This window comes from Mycetomoellerius zeteki, unplaced genomic scaffold, assembly GCF_001594055.1.
Source record: "Mycetomoellerius zeteki isolate Tzet28-1 unplaced genomic scaffold, Tzet1.0 scaffold235, whole genome shotgun sequence".
NCBI classification, from domain to species: domain Eukaryota; kingdom Metazoa; phylum Arthropoda; class Insecta; order Hymenoptera; family Formicidae; genus Mycetomoellerius; species Mycetomoellerius zeteki.
Window position 1 is genome coordinate 10280 of NW_017257211.1, and position 18795 is coordinate 29074.

Consider the following 18795-nt stretch of genomic DNA (forward strand, 5'->3'; position numbering starts at 1 on the left):
AATATGTCTGTTTGCTCCAAGAGGGAAGTGCCTTAAGGGTTGCAGCGCAAAAATCGAAAACGCTTGGAAATAGTAGCGCATAAATCAGAGAATTATTATGCATAGTCAGAGTATTTAATTTTGCAATTTTAAACGATTTAAGGGTGACTATGTCTGTTTGCTCCAAGAGGAAAGTGCCTTAAGGGTTGCAGCGCAAAAATCGAAAACGCTTGGAAATAGTAGCGCATAAATCAGAGAATTATTATGCATAGTCAGAGTATTTAATTTTGCAATTTTAAACGACTTAAGAGTTAATATGTCTGTTTGCTCCAAGAGGGAAGTACCTTAAGGGTTGCAGCGCAAAAATCGAAAACGCTTGGAAATAGTAGCGCATAAATCAGAGAATTATTATGCATAGTCAGAGTATTTAATTTTGCAATTTTAAACGATTTAAGGGTGAATATGTCTGTTTGCTCCAAGAGGGAAGTGCCTTAAGGGTAGCAGCGCAAAAATCGAAAACGCTTGGAAATAGTAGCGCATAAATAGCGCATAAATCCTGTGTATTTAATTTTTCAAATCAATTATTTTTAATGGGTGGGGGGCTGACTGACTGCCTACTCAGCCCCTCCACAAAAAATTTTTTTTTTTAGCTAAACGGAAGGAGCGCAAAAATTTTTGTTTGCGGATATGAATAGCGCATAAATAGCGCATTATTCCATAATTTTTTCATTAAGATTTAGTTAGGTGGGGGGGCCAGCTAGGCAGACGTGTACAGAGATGAATTCTCGGAAAGAATAATGGTTTCACCAGAAATAAGCTGGGAACTAGTTTACAAGATCCACGAGTTACTTTTACATTTTGGAACAGATAAAATTATTAATTTCGCGAAGCGATATTTTTGGATAGATAACATAAATAAAATAGCTAGGGACGTAGTAGCGTCTTGTGAGATCTGTCAAGCTACGAAGTACTATACCAGGGCAACGGTAGGGGATCAATATTATGAACTGCTAGATGCACCAGGAAAAGTAGTTTCGATGGATATTTATGCCACAATCTGAAAATAATAAATTTTAATACGTACTCGTTTTAATGGATCATTTTTCAAAATACACAAAATTATATCCAATGAAAAATCAAATTTTAAATACAATAATGACAATTTTAGTGAAAGATTACTTTCCAACCGTCGGATTACCAGAAACGATATTAACGGATAACGGAGGTCAATTCCTAACACATAGATGGCATGATTTTGCAAACGATAACGAATTTGAAATAAGGAAAACGACACCATACAACCCGCAGAGTAACCCAGTCGAAAGGGCAATGCGCGAATTAGGTCGCGTTATTAGGACATACGCGAGCAAAAGACATACTAATTGGGATCGAATAATAATTATAACAGAATCCGTAATTAACGCAACGGCACATTCAAGTACAGGATTTTCGCCAGATGAATTCCATATGGATGGCGTAATAAATTTAGAAATAGATCCCGTGTTAAAACCGGAACAATATGAAGAGTTTGATAGGGTAGACAAAATAGAAATCGCGAGTAGAATTCTTGAAAGAGCTGCGAATAAAAAGAAAGTTCAGTTTAACAAATTTGGAACAGGTCAAGTTTACCAAGTAGGCGAATATGTTTGGAGAAAGATACCGTCGATCCTATGCTAGTCGCAGAACCACGCGTAAAATTCACTTAGCGTTTGAAGGACTATACAGGGTGGAAGGCATAATTCGTCCTAATGCTTACTTACTAGAAGACGGTAACGTATACAACAGCAGACAGCTGAAACCGCATAGACAATCGCGATATAGGGAAGAATTAAGAGAAGACAATTGTTAATACATCCGACAACGTAAGACCCTCACTAATTTTAAAATATTAAAGTAATAAGTAAGTGGTATAAGGTTAAGACTAAAATATAAGTAAGCACAGCACTTAGCGTACTCATAGTACTCATAACTATAGTGCATGCACTCTAGAACGTAAGAATCCCCTCCATAGAGACGAGGCATCGATGCAACAGGGTGGTGGAAGACAGAGTCAAGCCCCACCACCTGGGGTGCGTTCGGAAATCTACTCGTCAGGTAGAGTAAGGTTGGGTATGGATAAACGTAAAACTCGATCAGAGTAGCACGACTTTTCGAACGCATAGGAGGTAACAATTGGTAACAACAATGTTTGAATCAGTCCGCCGAAGGCGCCGAAATAAAATATTAGTTTCTGCGGTAATAGCTGGCCGCAGATTATCAGAAATACTTTTGAATGTTATGAAAGAAATCGAAAGTGATGAAAGTGAAGATGAAGATTATGAGAAGATCTCTTTAATTGAAAATATTCGACGAATTCGAGGAAAACAACAGAAACCTGCACGTATAAGAGGTTACGTTGAACATGTAATTCCTCGTTATACTACTAAACAATTTCGACATCATTTTCGAATGATGCCTGAAACTTTTGAAAATTTGGAAAATCGTCTAGGACCAATATTATTTGATCCCGAAGCTTTAGGACGTCCAGTCATATCTGTGCGCATACAGCTTTTGTCAACAATCTGGCTTCTTAGTACACCAGATTCTTTTAGGTATATGGCAATTTTAACACTGAATGTAAAAATAACTAAACATTGATTAATATCTATCTACAATAGATACATATGCTTTTCTGTAGATCTGTGAGTGAAAAGTTTGATTTAGGCAAGTCTTCTCTGAATGACTGTGTCCGCCGTGTTGTCCAAGCTTTGAACAGCATTGGAAATGAAGTTATTAGATGGCCTATGGGTCAAAAATTGACAACTTCCAAGGAAAAATTCATGCTTATTGGAGAACATCCTATGCCTGGTGTAGTAGGAAGTATTGATGGATGCTATATATTTATAAAGAAACCAAATTCTGAGGTATTTTTACTTTTAACATTTGGCTGTGATTCAAATTATTCTGTTTTATTTGGAAAAGAAAATATATTTTGATATATTATACTTAGAATGTATAATATGTTTTGCGAGTTATCCTCGTTTCTAAATGAACATTGCACTTCACTCCTTATAGTATCAGAGCAAGAAACAGCTAGATACTAATAAGTGAACTGTTATATTCACGAAATATTGACATTCTAATAACAGATTTGGATACAGAAATAACTTGTAAAACATATAGCTTATGTATAGAAAATTTCCATGAAAGCCTTAAAAGTAAATATTAATTATTTGTAGGAAGTTGCTGTTCATTATAAGTGTAGAAAATTACAATACGCTGTAGTTTTACAGGCAGTCTGTGATGCAGATTTACGTTTCACAGATTGCTTTGCAGGTTATCCAGGATCAGTAGGAGACTATCGAATTTTCAGATTTATTTAGAGAAGTTCAAAATGATCGATCTGTTTTTTTTCCCAATGGCGAGTTTGTTGTTGGTGATAAAGCATATCCTGTTTTAACATGGTGTGTTCCTCCATTTCGAAATAATGGACATCTTACACAAGTAAGTCTTTAAGAAATAGAAACATAATTTTGCCTACACAAATATCCAAATTTTTCTACTTTCTGAATAATTCTGATTATTTAGGAACAGAAGATCTTTAATAAAGTAGTGTCACAAAAACGACAAGTTATAGAAAGAAGTTTTTGTCTCTTAAAGGGAAGATTCAGGCGATTAAAATTTTTGGACATGTCCCGTCTAGATTTGATACCATTTTTCATTATTGCAGCCTGTATCCTTCACAATATCTGCCTGGAAGGCATTGATAATGATATAGAAGAATTCATAGAAGAAGGAAGAGAATTTTATGTAGAAGAAAATAATGATGGTAATGAAGATGAATTCAATAATGAAAGACATGAGTTTGACGGTGAAATTAAACGAAATTATTTATGTCTTCAAGTTTCAGGAAGACATTAAAAGTAAATCTATACAACATACTATGTTTTAATGCTATAATGTATTTTGGAAAAAGTTACTTGTAATAAAGTATTTTTATTAATATAATAAAATATTCGTGCATAAATATTTCGTGCATAAATATAGTGGACATAAAATTTCTACAATTTTTGTACATGTCTAAATTTCCTCGGATAACATATTTTTTATTTTTTCAGGATTAGGATCAATATAAATTAAATAATAAGTTTGACATAAAAGGAATTTTAATTTAATTTCTTTATTATCATAAAATATATTTTTTGAATTATATTATAATATTAAGTATTAAACATATAAAAACTTATAATCAAATTAACAAAAATGTTAACAAGTTTTGAAACCTAAAACTACTTTAAGCAGATAAACATTTCAATACGTAGACTGCCTGGTTTATTTTATCATTTAAAAAAATTAAAAAGTATTTATAAGAAGCAATTGCAGAAAAAATTGCATTTGGTTACAAGTACATTCGTAAACATAGTTATTAAATATAATATTGCATTTTATAATATATCACACATATATAATACTATCAAATCTTAGCAGCTTAAACTTAATATAATATGTTATACAATAGATATAACAATAAACAAAAGAAACTTTTAATTTCGCTACAATTTTAATAAATGTAATATCACATAAATATAATCTCTTTTAATTAATATAAAAATAAAACAAGAATTACTCATTCGTAGTAAAGACTAGCAATACAAAGAAGTCTTATTAAATCGCACATCAATATTGCAGCGAAAACAAGTTAAATTAAATTAACTGTTTTTTTTAATAAAAATAAACTCACAATTTATCAATTAGTTTTTGCATTTGAGCTTCATAAGAATCAATAGCCCTATTGAAAGCATCTAACGTTTCCCTATGCCGATCCTGTCGAGCTGCTTCTCTTACATTTGCATCATCTTTAAAGATTGATAACATTGAAATAGTCTCTTTCTGAAGTTTAGTTTTCTTTTTTTTTGACTGATATTTTAAATTTTCTTTGTCAGAATCGGAATCAGAGTCTACAGCTGGCAAATTATTCGACTTATGAGAAGATGCAACACTTATTGGTTCAACACTTGGACTCTTTCTAAAAATTTCGTCAAGTTCGTCATAAAATTTACATGTCACTCTCGCTGCACCACTGCTTTTATCCCCCATATTATCCTTTACTTTCATGTATCCTTTCCGTATATTTTTCCATTTGTCTTCAGCTTGTTTCCAAGTATATCCAGTGAAACCGACATTTTCCAACTCTTTAACTATATTCTTCCAGACTTCTTCATTCCTAATGGTTGTACTTGTAAATTTAGAAGAACTTTTTTTCCATTGATCAATTAAAAAAAGTGTAGCATCTCTTGACCACTTTGTACTATTTTTTGTAATCTGACTTAAACCTGACTTTATAACCTGTGGCTTTGAATTAGATGTAGTAGGCATCAGAGTAGTTGACGATTTGGATGTAACAGACATCGAGGCAGTTAATGATTTGGATGTAGTAGGCATCGAAATAGTTAATGATTCAGATGTAGTAGATAAAGCTGATGAATCAGATAATGTAGACACAGGAAGAATTTCCAATAATATAAGATTATTTGGAGTCGCTTGACATGCACAAACTGAATTATCTGTAACAAAACAAGAATTGTAGCCTGAGTTGTAGTTCATTTTATAATCTCAACAAATATAATTGCTATATTAACATTATATATAAACGCTATATATTACATAAACACTGTAATAGTCTTATGTATATGTTATATAGCAGTTGTATTCATGAGATATCTCTTAAAGAGTGTAAGGCATGACTTCCTAAATATAATTAAGTTATTAAAAAGTTTGTGGCTTGAGAAACATCTAAAAAGTTAAGCAAAAATATTGAACTTTAAGTAAATATATCATATTCATGCACAATTTTTTAGATGTTTCCTATATTCGCCTCGGATTTTTTATTAACGTTATCATATTCAGAAGGTTAAAATATGTATATCAAAAAGGAAACTCTATTCATTTTATTTATTTCACCTTCACGGGCAGAAATCGGTCTCTTTTTAACATTTTCTTTTCTAAATTCAAATGTAATTAAATACATACAAAAATATAACCTAATATTCAGAATGACTACAGAAAATAAAAAAATTTGTACTTACCAAATTGATCGATTAATAGGAGAATATTATTTTCAATAATTAGATCTCCATTTTCCAAACGATATGGAACGTGACGACCCACAATTGGATCAACGAGAGATGCTACGGTAGTAGCATCTCTCGTTGATGTCCATCCTTCGTTTTGTTCCATCCTTTCGTCCATACTACTTCCCGCTAAAATAGTGGGATTTACTCTGTTAACCTCTGAAAATTCAGAGGTTGAAAAAGTTACTCTAGAGTACAACTAATGACTTTACTCGATATTTCCGAACGCAACTGGTAAGTCAGTTTTGTACGACCCGAGTTAATTTCCGAACGGCGGTTGGTAAGATTTCTACTCCGAGTAGGATTTCCGAACGCACCCCTTCAGGACGCGCCGTCTCGCGCGTGGGAATAGCGCACGCGTGGGAGTAGCCCGCGCGTGGGAGAACCGACGCCGCTCCGAGCGCGCGCCAAGTAGTAGTGGCGAGATATCCAAAATAAAAGCACCTCGTGCTGCTCCGCGTACGCGACGTAAGTCCTGCGCGACAAACCTTTACGACAATACGCTGTCTTAAACATTAGTGAAAACGCATAGCCAAACCATTGTTCTAGAAAACGTTTCTTTTGATAACCAAATAAGAGTTAACATTAGTTTTAGTTAAATATTGTATCGGTTAGTTAATAAATACATTGTTTATATCCTATGTTGAGTTTCTTAACGAGTGCCCGAATCCTAAATCTAATAATAATAAATCGATCAACGCGGCAGTAAACTTATGCGATAAATAATAAAGAGTGAAACCAATACCCTTCCGCAACCACGCTACGAGAAGGAAGGAAGCTGCAGCCACCATCGACTCCGCACGAGCCTACATATCACTTTCACGCTATCAAATCATCGAAAGGTAAGTGCATACATTCAATATATATATATATATATGTGTAAATGTTGGCATGGTATAACGAAGATTCCTGCATGCACGAACGTGTCACGACAAGTTCGAGACTAACCGTCGCCTGCACCACGGGGCGTCTTCCGTCGGCCCAGCAGGGAGTCATCCGTTCAGTAACGAGCGTTGGTCCTTTGAATAGCTCTGCCGGTTTCCTTCTCTGGCCTCGTGCATACAGTAAATTCTTTTCTATCTACGTTTTGCAAACACGCATTCGTTCCTGAACTGCAATCGATAATAATATTAATCCTAAATAAGTACGATTCATTCGCACCTATGTGTCCACCGTATCGAGCTGAGCGGCGTAACCACATCACAGCGGACGTCCCGTTCAGAGCTTGGTTGGACACAGCAATCTGTTGCATGACCTCCTTCTATCAGCATCACATTAGTAAAACGCAGATCTGTCGCGAGTGCTACGTGGATAAATCCCCATTTGACCGTAGCTCGTATAATTACACCATCAGACATTACGTACGAATAGGATTCAATCATACGTCGGTTGATTGCGAAGTTTGCGACAACACGCTGCCCACCGAGGAATGCGTGCAACTCTGTCCGATCTGTGTCGCGTCCGTCTCAACCTTTGAACAGTACTTGATATATTCGGGAGATACCCGATGAGAACACGTATGTAGTATCCTCGTGGAATCTACGTGTTTTGTGTGGACTACGTGGATTAAAAATTTATTCACATAATATCCACGTGGATACAACGTTGACATTTCCTTGCCAAATCGAAATAAATTTTTCTCAGAATTTCAACGTGGATTCTACGTAAACACTTCCATATAGATTTCAATACGTACAATCTATGTGGAATTACTGATGAAATTTAACGGGAATAAAAATACGAAATAGTAATGTTGAATCCACGTGGATTGTATAGAGTGAAAATCGATGTCAATTTATCCACGTGAATTCAACATTACTATTTCCTATCTTTATTTTTGTTAAATGTCATCAGTAATTCCACATGGATTATACGTATTGAAATCTATATGGAAGAGTTTACGTAGAATTCACGTTGAAATTTTAATAGTTTGATAACGTAAAAATAGATACATTATAATTCACAAAAAATTTCAGGAAAGAATCATAAAGTACATAAAACTTAAAATTTAATTAAATTTTATATTTTTAAATTTGTCAAGCTGCACTGCATGCAATCTATTTTGTAGTTGTAAACAATAACAATTATTCAATAAATAAACAGATACATTTTTTTAGTATTCTATTTTATTTTTATTATTAAATCTATATACAAAAATATCTATTTTAAAAATATATCTAATATTTAAAAATATATCTAATATTTAAAAATAAATCTAATACAAAAATATCTATTTTAAAAATATAGTAATTTACATATGTACCATATATGTATAGGGGTGAAAACAATTTGTGTGCGCGTGCGTGTGTGTGTGTAATAAGTTATCTTTTTAAATCTATATAGATTTGAGGGTCATTATATGTATAGTCTATATGTTATACAAGTACGTTGAAAAAAACCTTTCCCGCAAAATTATAATTAATAAATGACTTACAACACTTTCCACTCCTCTAAATGTATACATATATATTATATTTAGATTTCAGAATGAAGTATTGGAAGACACACACTCTTTGAATTGATCTGATCATAATCTTTTTCAAATTTTTCAGAAAGAGGCAATAATACTATAATACTTTTTTTTTAATATCATTTAAACACCATTTTCTTAGTGATCCAAGATCATTAACAATATATATATTGAAACAACTAGAACGAAATGGATAAAAGAAGAGATCACATTTTTCTCTGAACCTTCTACCAATGAAATAAATGTTGTCAGTACAATTTATAATGTTTTCAATTCTAACTACTTCATTGGCTTTTGTGAGACAATAGGCATCGCCAGATTTCAAACGGAACATCTTATCTGATGTTCGAATTTTTTTATATTGTTTTCCTTGGCAACCCAATGTTGGTCTAATATCATGACATTGTTCCAATGATAATTCAGTTGTTACAAATGAAGGATAAAGTCTAGCTTTCTCCATCGTACGGCAGACTATTTGTGAAAGTGTTCTTCCTGGCGTATGGAGCAAGTCTTTGAGATGGCCTAAAAAACTTTCGAATTTAAAAGCACTAAATTCTTCAAGACTTCCATGTAACTGACAATTCGCAACAATGTGTATCAAATGATGAACATTGTATACTACGAAAACCAATCCATAAATTTGACAGCTGTGCTCTACAAATAATCTAAGTAATTTATCTGCATCAGTAGCATAGTCTTTGATCAACATAGGGTCAGCCAATATTCGAACAGCACAAGCAAATAACAAAAAATTCTGATAAACTTCTTGAGGAAGTTTTTGAAAAATTAGAAAACTGTCATATAATAAGAGTCTTCTGAACTCTGTACCTTTGAAATATTTCCAATCGCTTAATCTACGTGGTCTCCTAACAAAGTCTGACGGAAAAAAAGGCTCTAGGAAATTACAATACTCGTCTATGAAGAATGATATTATTAGACAATGTGTATTTGCTAGCTTTCCTGCAGTATAATCTTGAAACAATTCTTTTCATAACTCCAAGATAAAAGAGATGAAAAGATTCCAAGGGAAACTGACTCAAAAGTTTAAGATTAAGTCTTGAAGCCAAAGGACTTACTCCTTTATGATATTCTTTGTGAGTTTGCTCAAAAAGAGTTTCATCCGTCCGCAATGGTGCTTCTTTATCAGGAGGATATGTTATTCGATTGCCGAACCATTCCCCTTTAATAGTGCACCTGTATAATAAATTATTAATATTGTAAATCAACATTGTTATATATCATAGATTTATGTCTATTAAGAATTGCTTTTTCATATCTATAATTTTTTTTCTTAAAATAATAACTTATGATCATAAGTTAAGCATAATGAAAATTTAAAATATTATTTAATAAAGTTCTGAATCATAAAAAAATGATTATCAATTCGACATCGATTCGATGAGTCATTACTCGCTGGGATCTCAATTTTATTACTACAAAATCAATTAAACTGATAATTATTTTTTGTGTGTCACTACTGTAAATTTTTCTATAAATTTTTTTATATACATAATTTTGTAAAAGAGGTAACTATATTTAAGGATATAAAAATAAATACAATATATTCTACATACGTATAATTTATTCTAATACATCTCAAATGTTCTAAAAAATATTTTTGTATTTATTTTTATTATTATTAAATAAAGTTGTTCATTATCAAAATATAAAATAAATATAATTGAATAATAAATAATATAATTAAATAATAAATAATTGAGCAACATCAGCAATAATGCCATACATATAAGTGTAAAAAAAGACATTATTAATACATTTCTTTTCTATGAAAGAAAATTGATTTACATTTATAAAGATTATTCCTACAATTGCAATAAAAGATTTAAATATTTTCCTTATAATTTGAAAGTCAGACACGCAAAAAGAATAAGAAGCATCGTAATTTAAAACATAGATATTTTTAACGTTTAAAACATACATAAGAAATACATAAGAAAAAAATATATTTTTTGAAATTTTCTTTTAATAATAGTATTTTTTAAGTATCATTAGTCAATTCGATTTAAATAGTATTTGTACGTTAAATAAAACTGAGCATATTTGAAGCATTTTCTAAATAAAAAAAGGCGAAACGTATACATAATAAAATCGACACAATGTTCTAATTAATTACTTCAATGCATTTATTAAATAAGTTTCTTAGCATGTGTCTATAGTCTGTATGCTTTTAAAAACTGCAAAGTCTGTTTCTAAATCCATACAAAATAAAAATGAATTAATTTATTATTTCAGTATAGATAGAAAAAATACCAAAATGTATGTATAATTAAATTGAAAAAATTTTAAATGACGATTATTACATAAAAACACATGGTTTCAGATAAAGTAAGAATTTTTAGATACCTTTCACAAGCGAATTTTCTGCCATATTGATTGACACGTTTGAGCCATGCTCTAGCAGGTGCATCAGCGATAACATTTCTAATTTTTAATTTATAGTGTTTGTTTCGTACAGTGAAACCATCCATTAACTCTAGAGTTTCGTTAATGAAATCATTTAAAAAAATATCAAGATCTGATGGATTTTTAGTTTCTCCACACCATATGGCTATAATAAAAACTTCCTTTTTACCAACTATGGAGCCAGCAATTGGCCATAACGTCCGTCGTACACTATTGTGAGGTGAAAAACCATCGAAAAATACATCAACTTCTATTACATCAGATAAGACACTTTCTAATTCTTTGGACAGTACAGTCATTAAATCAGAGAGAATACCACGATACCAAAATTCTTCACCAGTTTCCAATTTTTTCACAAATGATTTTGTGTTTCTTGGAGTTCTCAGAAGTGTCTTTGCACACTTAGGAAGGAACTGATGATTACTATTTCTTAAAATTGTTAGAAGATCAGATAGTGCATTAAGTTTTATATTTTTTTCGAGAGCCCACTGCGCAAGATGTTGAGCTAATTTGAAATCGAGTTGTTCAGATTCATTATTCGTGTTACAATGTTTTGAAAACGTATTTTGATCTTGTGTATTTTCCCACTCACAAATTTCATCATGAACAAAACTATGTTCAGACTCGCAATCTCTGATAATACTAACAATTGAAGCATTATCTAGTTCATATTTATTACTTTTATTTGTGTCACAAACTGTATTATGTATTTCAATTAAATCAACATTTTCAACAGATTCTTCTTGTGTGGCATTTACATATGTATAATTATGAGTCCGATTATAATTACTTTGGTGAGCATAATTGTTTTGATGATCATAATTTTGAGAAACAAAAGCTGTATTCCTAATTTGATAAGTAATATTACCATCTGCTTCATTACTGAAAGGATAAAAATTATTCTGTTATAATGTTTGTAGAAATAAGACCAAAATGTATAATCTTGTTTCTGAACCCAGACAGCACACAATATTTATAAAATATTTGCAAAATATTTGTAAATATTTATAACATTTATTTGAAATGATTTGTAAAATAAATATTTAAAATATTTTTGGGGTTTAGATTGCATAGGTCATAAACATTTATTACAAACATAAAATATTTATTGTAAATGTTACAGTAAATGCTATGAAAATATTTAATGAGACACACACATTATAATCCAAAAAAATTTTTATCAGAAATATTTATTTATATTTATCACAAATATAACATAAAATATTTGTCTACATTTTAATAGTATTTTAATAAAGTTTCATATAAAATATATGAAGTATATAAAATATGTATATAACATTTCAAAAAATGAAACATATAAAATATGTATATAACGTTTCAAAAAATGAATATTTTTCATATAATAAATATTTATCATAAATATTTTGTGCTGTCTGAGAAAGCATTACATAAATTTTGACATCTTACTTATTGTAACATACAGGTGACTGTTCCGTGTTACAATGGTTTTTGTTTAAACAATAAGCACTCTTTTTAGCAACATTTTCAAAATATTCCTCTTCTAAATAAATATCAAGATTTCGATCGGATTTTCTTTTTATTCTTTTCCATTCTGAATTTCGTGATTTCTAAAAAAAACAGTAATACATATGTAATATTAATTAATAAAATATACAAATTTTTGCTAAAATAGTTTAAATTCGAAAACAATAGTAACCTATCTAGAAATGATTACTCGATCAACGTCGAATTAATATATGCTGATTTAACGTTGATCCATACTTTATTTAATAATAATAATTACAAAAATATTGATAAATATACATTACATTAGAGAATTAGTTTCTCTCAATGACCTTGATCTCAACATATGTTGTCAAGATTATGATTCTGAGAAATCTTCAACAAGTTACTTTTGTTAGTGCTGCTCCTTCGTTAAAAAGTCATGAACAAAAAAGTACTTATCAATAAAACGTAATATATTTTTCGTATCTCTCCAGAACCTTTTGATATTTAAATGTGAATTCTTACGTGAACTCGTACGTGGATTTACAAAATTTTCTTTGTGATTAACTGTGTAATGAATATAATTTGCATATTTTAAATTATTATAAGTTTACCAACAATCAATATAAAACAGAAATTATATGTAAGGAAATAATTTATGTTCTTAAAGCAGAAAATTTTTTAAAAGAAAAGAATTTGTGTACTTATTAAAAAATTCTCTGTTATAAAAATACATTCTTTGTTCTAAAAACACAAAAATTATATAACAAAATAATTCGTTTTTAAAGAGAATTTGTTTCGGAGCAGAAACGTGTCCAAAAAGTTACGTTTTATTGATGAATATTTTTTATTAATAATGTTTTAACAAAGCATGCTGCAGAAGCCTGTTAGAGATAATTCAGGGTCATGATCTTGACAACATATGTCAAGGGCTGTGGAAGGTAAAGTCTCGCTACAAATGCATCGAAGCGTTTGGTCAATCAATCAGGAAATGCTTCAGAGCATTTGCAGCATCGCGTTAACCGTACCCGTAAGGTCAAGATCATTGAGGGAGAGAAGGCTCTCCTAATGTATATATTTATCAAAATATTACGTTTTTAGAACACTTATATATTGAGATATTGTAGGATAAATTATACTTATGCAGAGTATAGTTACGTACTTAGACAACAAAAAGTGTCTAAAATCGGGTCATAAGAGGTCATAAGGTTTTTGCGTCTAAAAGATGACTCAAAGAGTCTTACGTCACAATTTTAGACTTTGTATTGTTTGGGTATTATTTGTTTTTTCGTACTTATTAAATATAAAAAACTAAACAAAATTAAAATACCTTTTCAGACATTATAGACACGTTTATTTCTTTGTTTAGTTCCAATATATAATTTATTCAATAAATAAAACAAGGGCAAACGAATGTTAAAAGAACCAAAGGGCTAACGTGTAGTTACTAGAAGCAGTATCCATGAACATTGTCGAAGGGGAAGGGCAGGCGTAGGAATACGGGCGCCAGGCGTGTGCGCTTGCGCGGAGACTAGCCCGTTCCCGTCCGTCGCTCTCAGCTGGAAAAAAAAAGAAGCGCTCTTGGCTGTGCCATCCCGAAGATTCTAACTGTTCGTTAAATAGTTTACTCACGAATATATTACGAAGTTACAGGTATTCTAAAGGAGCTCAGTGTGGTTCTCATACGCATAACCGTCTCTCGAGAAGACAAGAGTAGTTGTGGCTATCCACCGCTTATAAGTTGCAATAGTACCAAGGTTGGTTAACCTGTTTTTTCACCACACATCTCGATCTATGGCTAATACACGCCATCAAGGCAGTCGACTATCTCCAAGCCATCATCAAGTGAGTCGACTCTCTCAAAGAAGCTTCCTCTCTTCGAGCTCTATCAAAGGATCAGTCTCGAGTCGAAGAGGGAAAGTGCTTATTCTCGAAGCTTAATATAAAGTCCGTGTAAGTCTCACTGTAAAGATTACTCTCGAGCTTACCGGATATCTCACACATCTCGATTTATGGCTAATATACGCCATCAAGGCAGTCGACTATCTCCAAGCCATCATCAAGTGAGTCGACTCTCTCAAAGAAGCTTCCTCTCTTCGAGCTCTATCAAAGGATCAGTCTCGAGTCGAAGAGGGAAAGTGCTTATTCTCGAAGCTTAATATAAAGTCCGTGTAAGTCTCACTGTAAAGATTACTCTCGAGCTTACCGGATATCTCACGCGAGAACCTCAATCACGAGAATACCATCAAACACGCTAATTGAAATACTCAAGGTTATGGTATTCTCGAACGCAGTTCCGCGACAGTGAACAAATTATTCTACAAATTACTTTTGATTTTAAGGTCCTCATGCCTTTGGCTCGTGCTGAGAAATATAGTTTAATTTACAATGAATCACTCAATATTACTTTTAATTTAATAAATGTATAAATAAATTCCTTTCAAGTTTTATTTACCTACATTTTGATGTAATTAGCTATTTTTCTTCTTGTTTCTAATTTCTCTTAAATTTCAGGTTCCTTATACAAATTGTGAACGCACTTCCTTTTCAAACAGTTCCAATATATAATTTATTATTATTCAATATGATAAATATTACGTAACACTTAAAGAACTGTTGAGGTTATGTATGACATTACTTGAGGCGTATTTTCGTTAACCAACCAGAATTAAGCGACTAAAGCGGCTAAAGCAATCTTTTCGACTGCTTTCCTTCTAAATGATAGAATACATCAATAGCAGCGAGCGATCACAGATTCGATCCACAACAGTTAAGTCCGCATAGTTTGTTGCTTTATCACTCTCTCTACTCATTTGCAGCACACACTTTTGCATGACGCGTAATACATGGCGTATAAATACAAGAAATATCCTGACCAATCACAGATAGTTGATCACGTGATCAGTTGGCGCCTCTCGCCTCACCTAAGTATTAGACTCTCTGGAGTCTTCTGTTGTTTTCCGTCGTTGTGTTTAGTTATTGCACGGATAGTCGATTGCGACCGTTGCTACTCGTGCCGAGTAAGTCTATCAAAGTAGGCCATTTCTATTAATTATTCTATTAATATCTAATAATTAATTAAATTAAGGCTGCGTTCCGATATTTACTGCTAGTACTGAAACCCTATAATGCACGTAACGTATACTATACATTTTCAGTACTTTAGGCAGCGAATTTCGGAACATAGCCTAACTATAATCTTGATTTATACTTGATTTTATATATATGTATACATATATATATATACACATCGTGCATTGAGTCGGCGATCTATATATATCCTATATTTAACCTAAATTTGATGTGATAAATAAATTGTTTATATATCATTGCGATCTTCATGTTTGGCATAAATATAGGTATGTTCGTAAACTAAATGTAACGATGTAAAGATTATTATATTAGGATGTTATATTGCTTTTTTATTACGTTGCATTTTTTATTACGTTCAGAGCAACTGGAGATTAAAATTATTTGCGAAGATTAAAATTATAAGAAAACTTCTTGCAGTGAATGTTATTGTTAGAAGAAAGAAAAATATAAAACAAATAATTTTCTTTGTAATTTTGATATCATTAAATTAATTTTTTTATTACTGCACCCTTCAAATTACAGTATATAGTAAATAAGTTAAAGTGAAGCAAACGTATATTTCTTTTACTTCAACTTATTGCACTGTATGTATTAGTTCAGAAAGTGTAGCAATAAAAAACACACCTACTGATTCTTGGGGGACGTGTTCGTAACTAATTCGCCTATACCATACCTGCGGGTGCTCCCCGGGATGCATTTCAAAACTTGACTGTCGACTCCGAGTATCTTTTATCCTTATCATTCGGAATAAGGATAAAATAATACTCGATTGATTGACAGAGTCGAACGCGATTCTGGGTATTATATCATGTCATCCTTGTTTAGTAAACAAGGATAGAGTGATACCTGAGTGGCACAGAAGTAGGAATCTAAACATAATCTTGATATAATAACTTTATGTCGCGCTTTATATTTTTATTATTTATGTTTTTTATTTGTTGTAAGGCAAGTAAAGAATGTGATTCAACATGACCGAAGAAATTGCTATAAAAATACCTGCAGATAAACGGGTAAGTTTATTACTTTTTCACTTATGAAACTATATATATATATATGCACGTAGACTTTTTAGAAAAAAAATTTTGTCAGATATGATCCTTATATCCATGGATCTATAATTATCAGTTATGAAATGCTTCTTTGTCATGCATTTCTACAATTAGTTTACACAATATATATTTGTCTTTTTCCATAGATAATATTAACTAATATTATTCTGTACGTTCCATAGATAATATTAAGGCTGCGTCTGGAAACCTTAAACGAGTGCCCTTGTGTGTCGTCTTATCCTTGTTTAATATTGGGTGAACAACAAGGATAAAACGACACACAGGAGCACTTGGGTGATGTTTCCAAATGCAGTGTTACTAATATAATATGTTATGCTTAGAATTTAATTTTCTTAAATTGCATGACATTAATAAAAGATATCATAGCTTAAGGCAATTACTATAATATCATTTTCAAAATGTTTATCCATTTTTTGCTGCACAAAATTTATATTTTATTACAGTATGCCGTAATAGAACTGTCTGTGTATGAGGTATCTAAGCCAACTGTTTATGCAGTGCCAGCTTGTACCATATGGCTAGAAAATATTTATATTAAAACATCCACAGAAAATGATAAAGCAATTAGATTTGCCAGTATATGCAAATGGCCTCAAGATGAATCTAAATTAAGTGATTATCTGGAAAGGAAGAAGAGACCGACTGACACATGGATCACATACAAAACTGTTAAAATTTTAAAACTTTGCAGTACGTATCGTGTTCTACACATCTTTATATTACAAGTATATCAAAATTTTTCAAAATGTTTTAATTTTCTATTTTTATTTGATTCTATTCTAATTTCTTGTTAGATTCTATTTCTCTTTGAATTATTAAAAGAACTTTATTCAAATAAATATCGAATTTTAGTAATATATGTTTTGTAATATTAGATATATAATGTCCTTTGTACATGATATATCCGATGTATCAGTCATATTTTATGATGTACTTTATTTATTTTGGATTTTTTATTCTGACAGTACTACACAATATAAGATAAGGTGATACTGTTTCGAATGTAATACAATTGTACCTGTTCGAAGTAAGATTTGAATTCAATTTTCAAACTTCAATTTAATTTTTTTCTATATTTGGTATCTTCTTTCTTTAATACCTTCCATACAATGAAAGGGTTATCAAACTTGGACTTCAAAAATTGGATTCAAATTTTGCTTCATTAAATGAAAGGGTTATCAAACTTGGACCTCAAAAATTGGATTCAAATTTTGCTTCATTCAGATTTGTAACTCATTCAAAAATATAAATATCAACTATTATAAAATGATGATATTATCAAGTATTATATAAAATACATCATAAAATATATACTAAGAAAATCCGGCATTTATTTAAGCAAAGCTTTTTTTCTGTTAATCTCACAGAACAAAAGAAAATGACAAAAAGAAATCAGCAGAATAAATTTAACAAAAAATTAGACAATTTTGGAAAATTTTGATGTGTCATACTACTTTAAAAATGATTGTATTAAAAAACATTTTCATTTCATTATATTTTCCTTATATATGTTTTAAACATATTCATGTTTTAAATAACGATGTCTCTTATTTGTATTATTTCTCTTTATAAGTCTGATTTTTAAATAGAAAATTTTGTAAGAGAAATATTTAAATTTCTTTTGAATCTATTCAGACTGAAATTTATTTTACTTTGTTAAGTTTTGTGCTTTAAAATTGATTTGAAACTACTATTGTCATAAATGTTAATATAGACATTTTTTAATATGAGTGTAATATATGCATGTCCAAATATATTTTCAAATAAGTTATGTTGATTTCTATCTCTATTAAAGAAACATATTCTTATTTCAAATTATTAAATTTCTCAATTTCGTGATTTTATTATATTGTCTAGAATCTATTAGAGAAGCTAAAGAGGAAACGGAAAAGGCCTTAGACATATCAGATTTATCGGAATCTGATAAGGGTAAATTTGTTAAGCGTCAACGAGTCCTTACACAAAGATACAGCCCCTCTATTAAAATAGGGCTATCAAGCGAAAGCAAAAGTAATGATGCTGATACTGATACTGATGATTCAGATGATGCTAAACTGAAAACGCCAATTATGATGGATTTAAAAATAAGTCGTTAGTTTCCTTTTCTATTATACCTGTGTGCATTATCACATATTTACACGCACTCCACACATACACACACACACACACACACACACACACA

At 31.1% G+C, this 18795-nt stretch overlaps 3 protein-coding genes across 3 annotated transcripts; 1 reads left to right on the forward strand and 2 right to left on the reverse strand.

Annotated features, from left to right (window-relative positions):
• Positions 1-2046: 2046 nt before the first annotated feature.
• LOC108723438 (putative nuclease HARBI1) lies at positions 2047-3890 on the forward strand. The gene is given in 5 exon segments (XM_018449217.1): positions 2047-2570; positions 2657-2882; positions 3198-3328; positions 3330-3462; positions 3547-3890. Coding segments are annotated over 5 exon segments (1230 nt in total). The 5' UTR covers positions 2047-2163; the 3' UTR covers positions 3880-3890.
• An 805-nt stretch (positions 3891-4695) lies between these two features.
• On the reverse strand, positions 4696-5055 carry LOC108723436 (uncharacterized). Its single transcript, XM_018449214.1, has one exon. It carries the CDS (start codon positions 5053-5055, stop codon positions 4696-4698), a length of 360 nt encoding a protein of 119 aa, XP_018304716.1.
• Positions 5056-5118: 63 nt separating this feature from the next.
• LOC108723439 (uncharacterized) lies at positions 5119-6373 on the reverse strand. Its single transcript, XM_018449218.1, has 3 exons — positions 6045-6373; positions 5305-5522; positions 5119-5182 (listed from the first exon to the last, which is right to left on the reverse strand). The coding sequence occupies exons 1-3, from the start codon at positions 6205-6207 to the stop codon at positions 5177-5179; spliced, it is 387 nt and encodes a 128-aa protein (XP_018304720.1). The 5' UTR covers positions 6208-6373; the 3' UTR covers positions 5119-5176.
• Positions 6374-18795: the final 12422 nt, after the last annotated feature.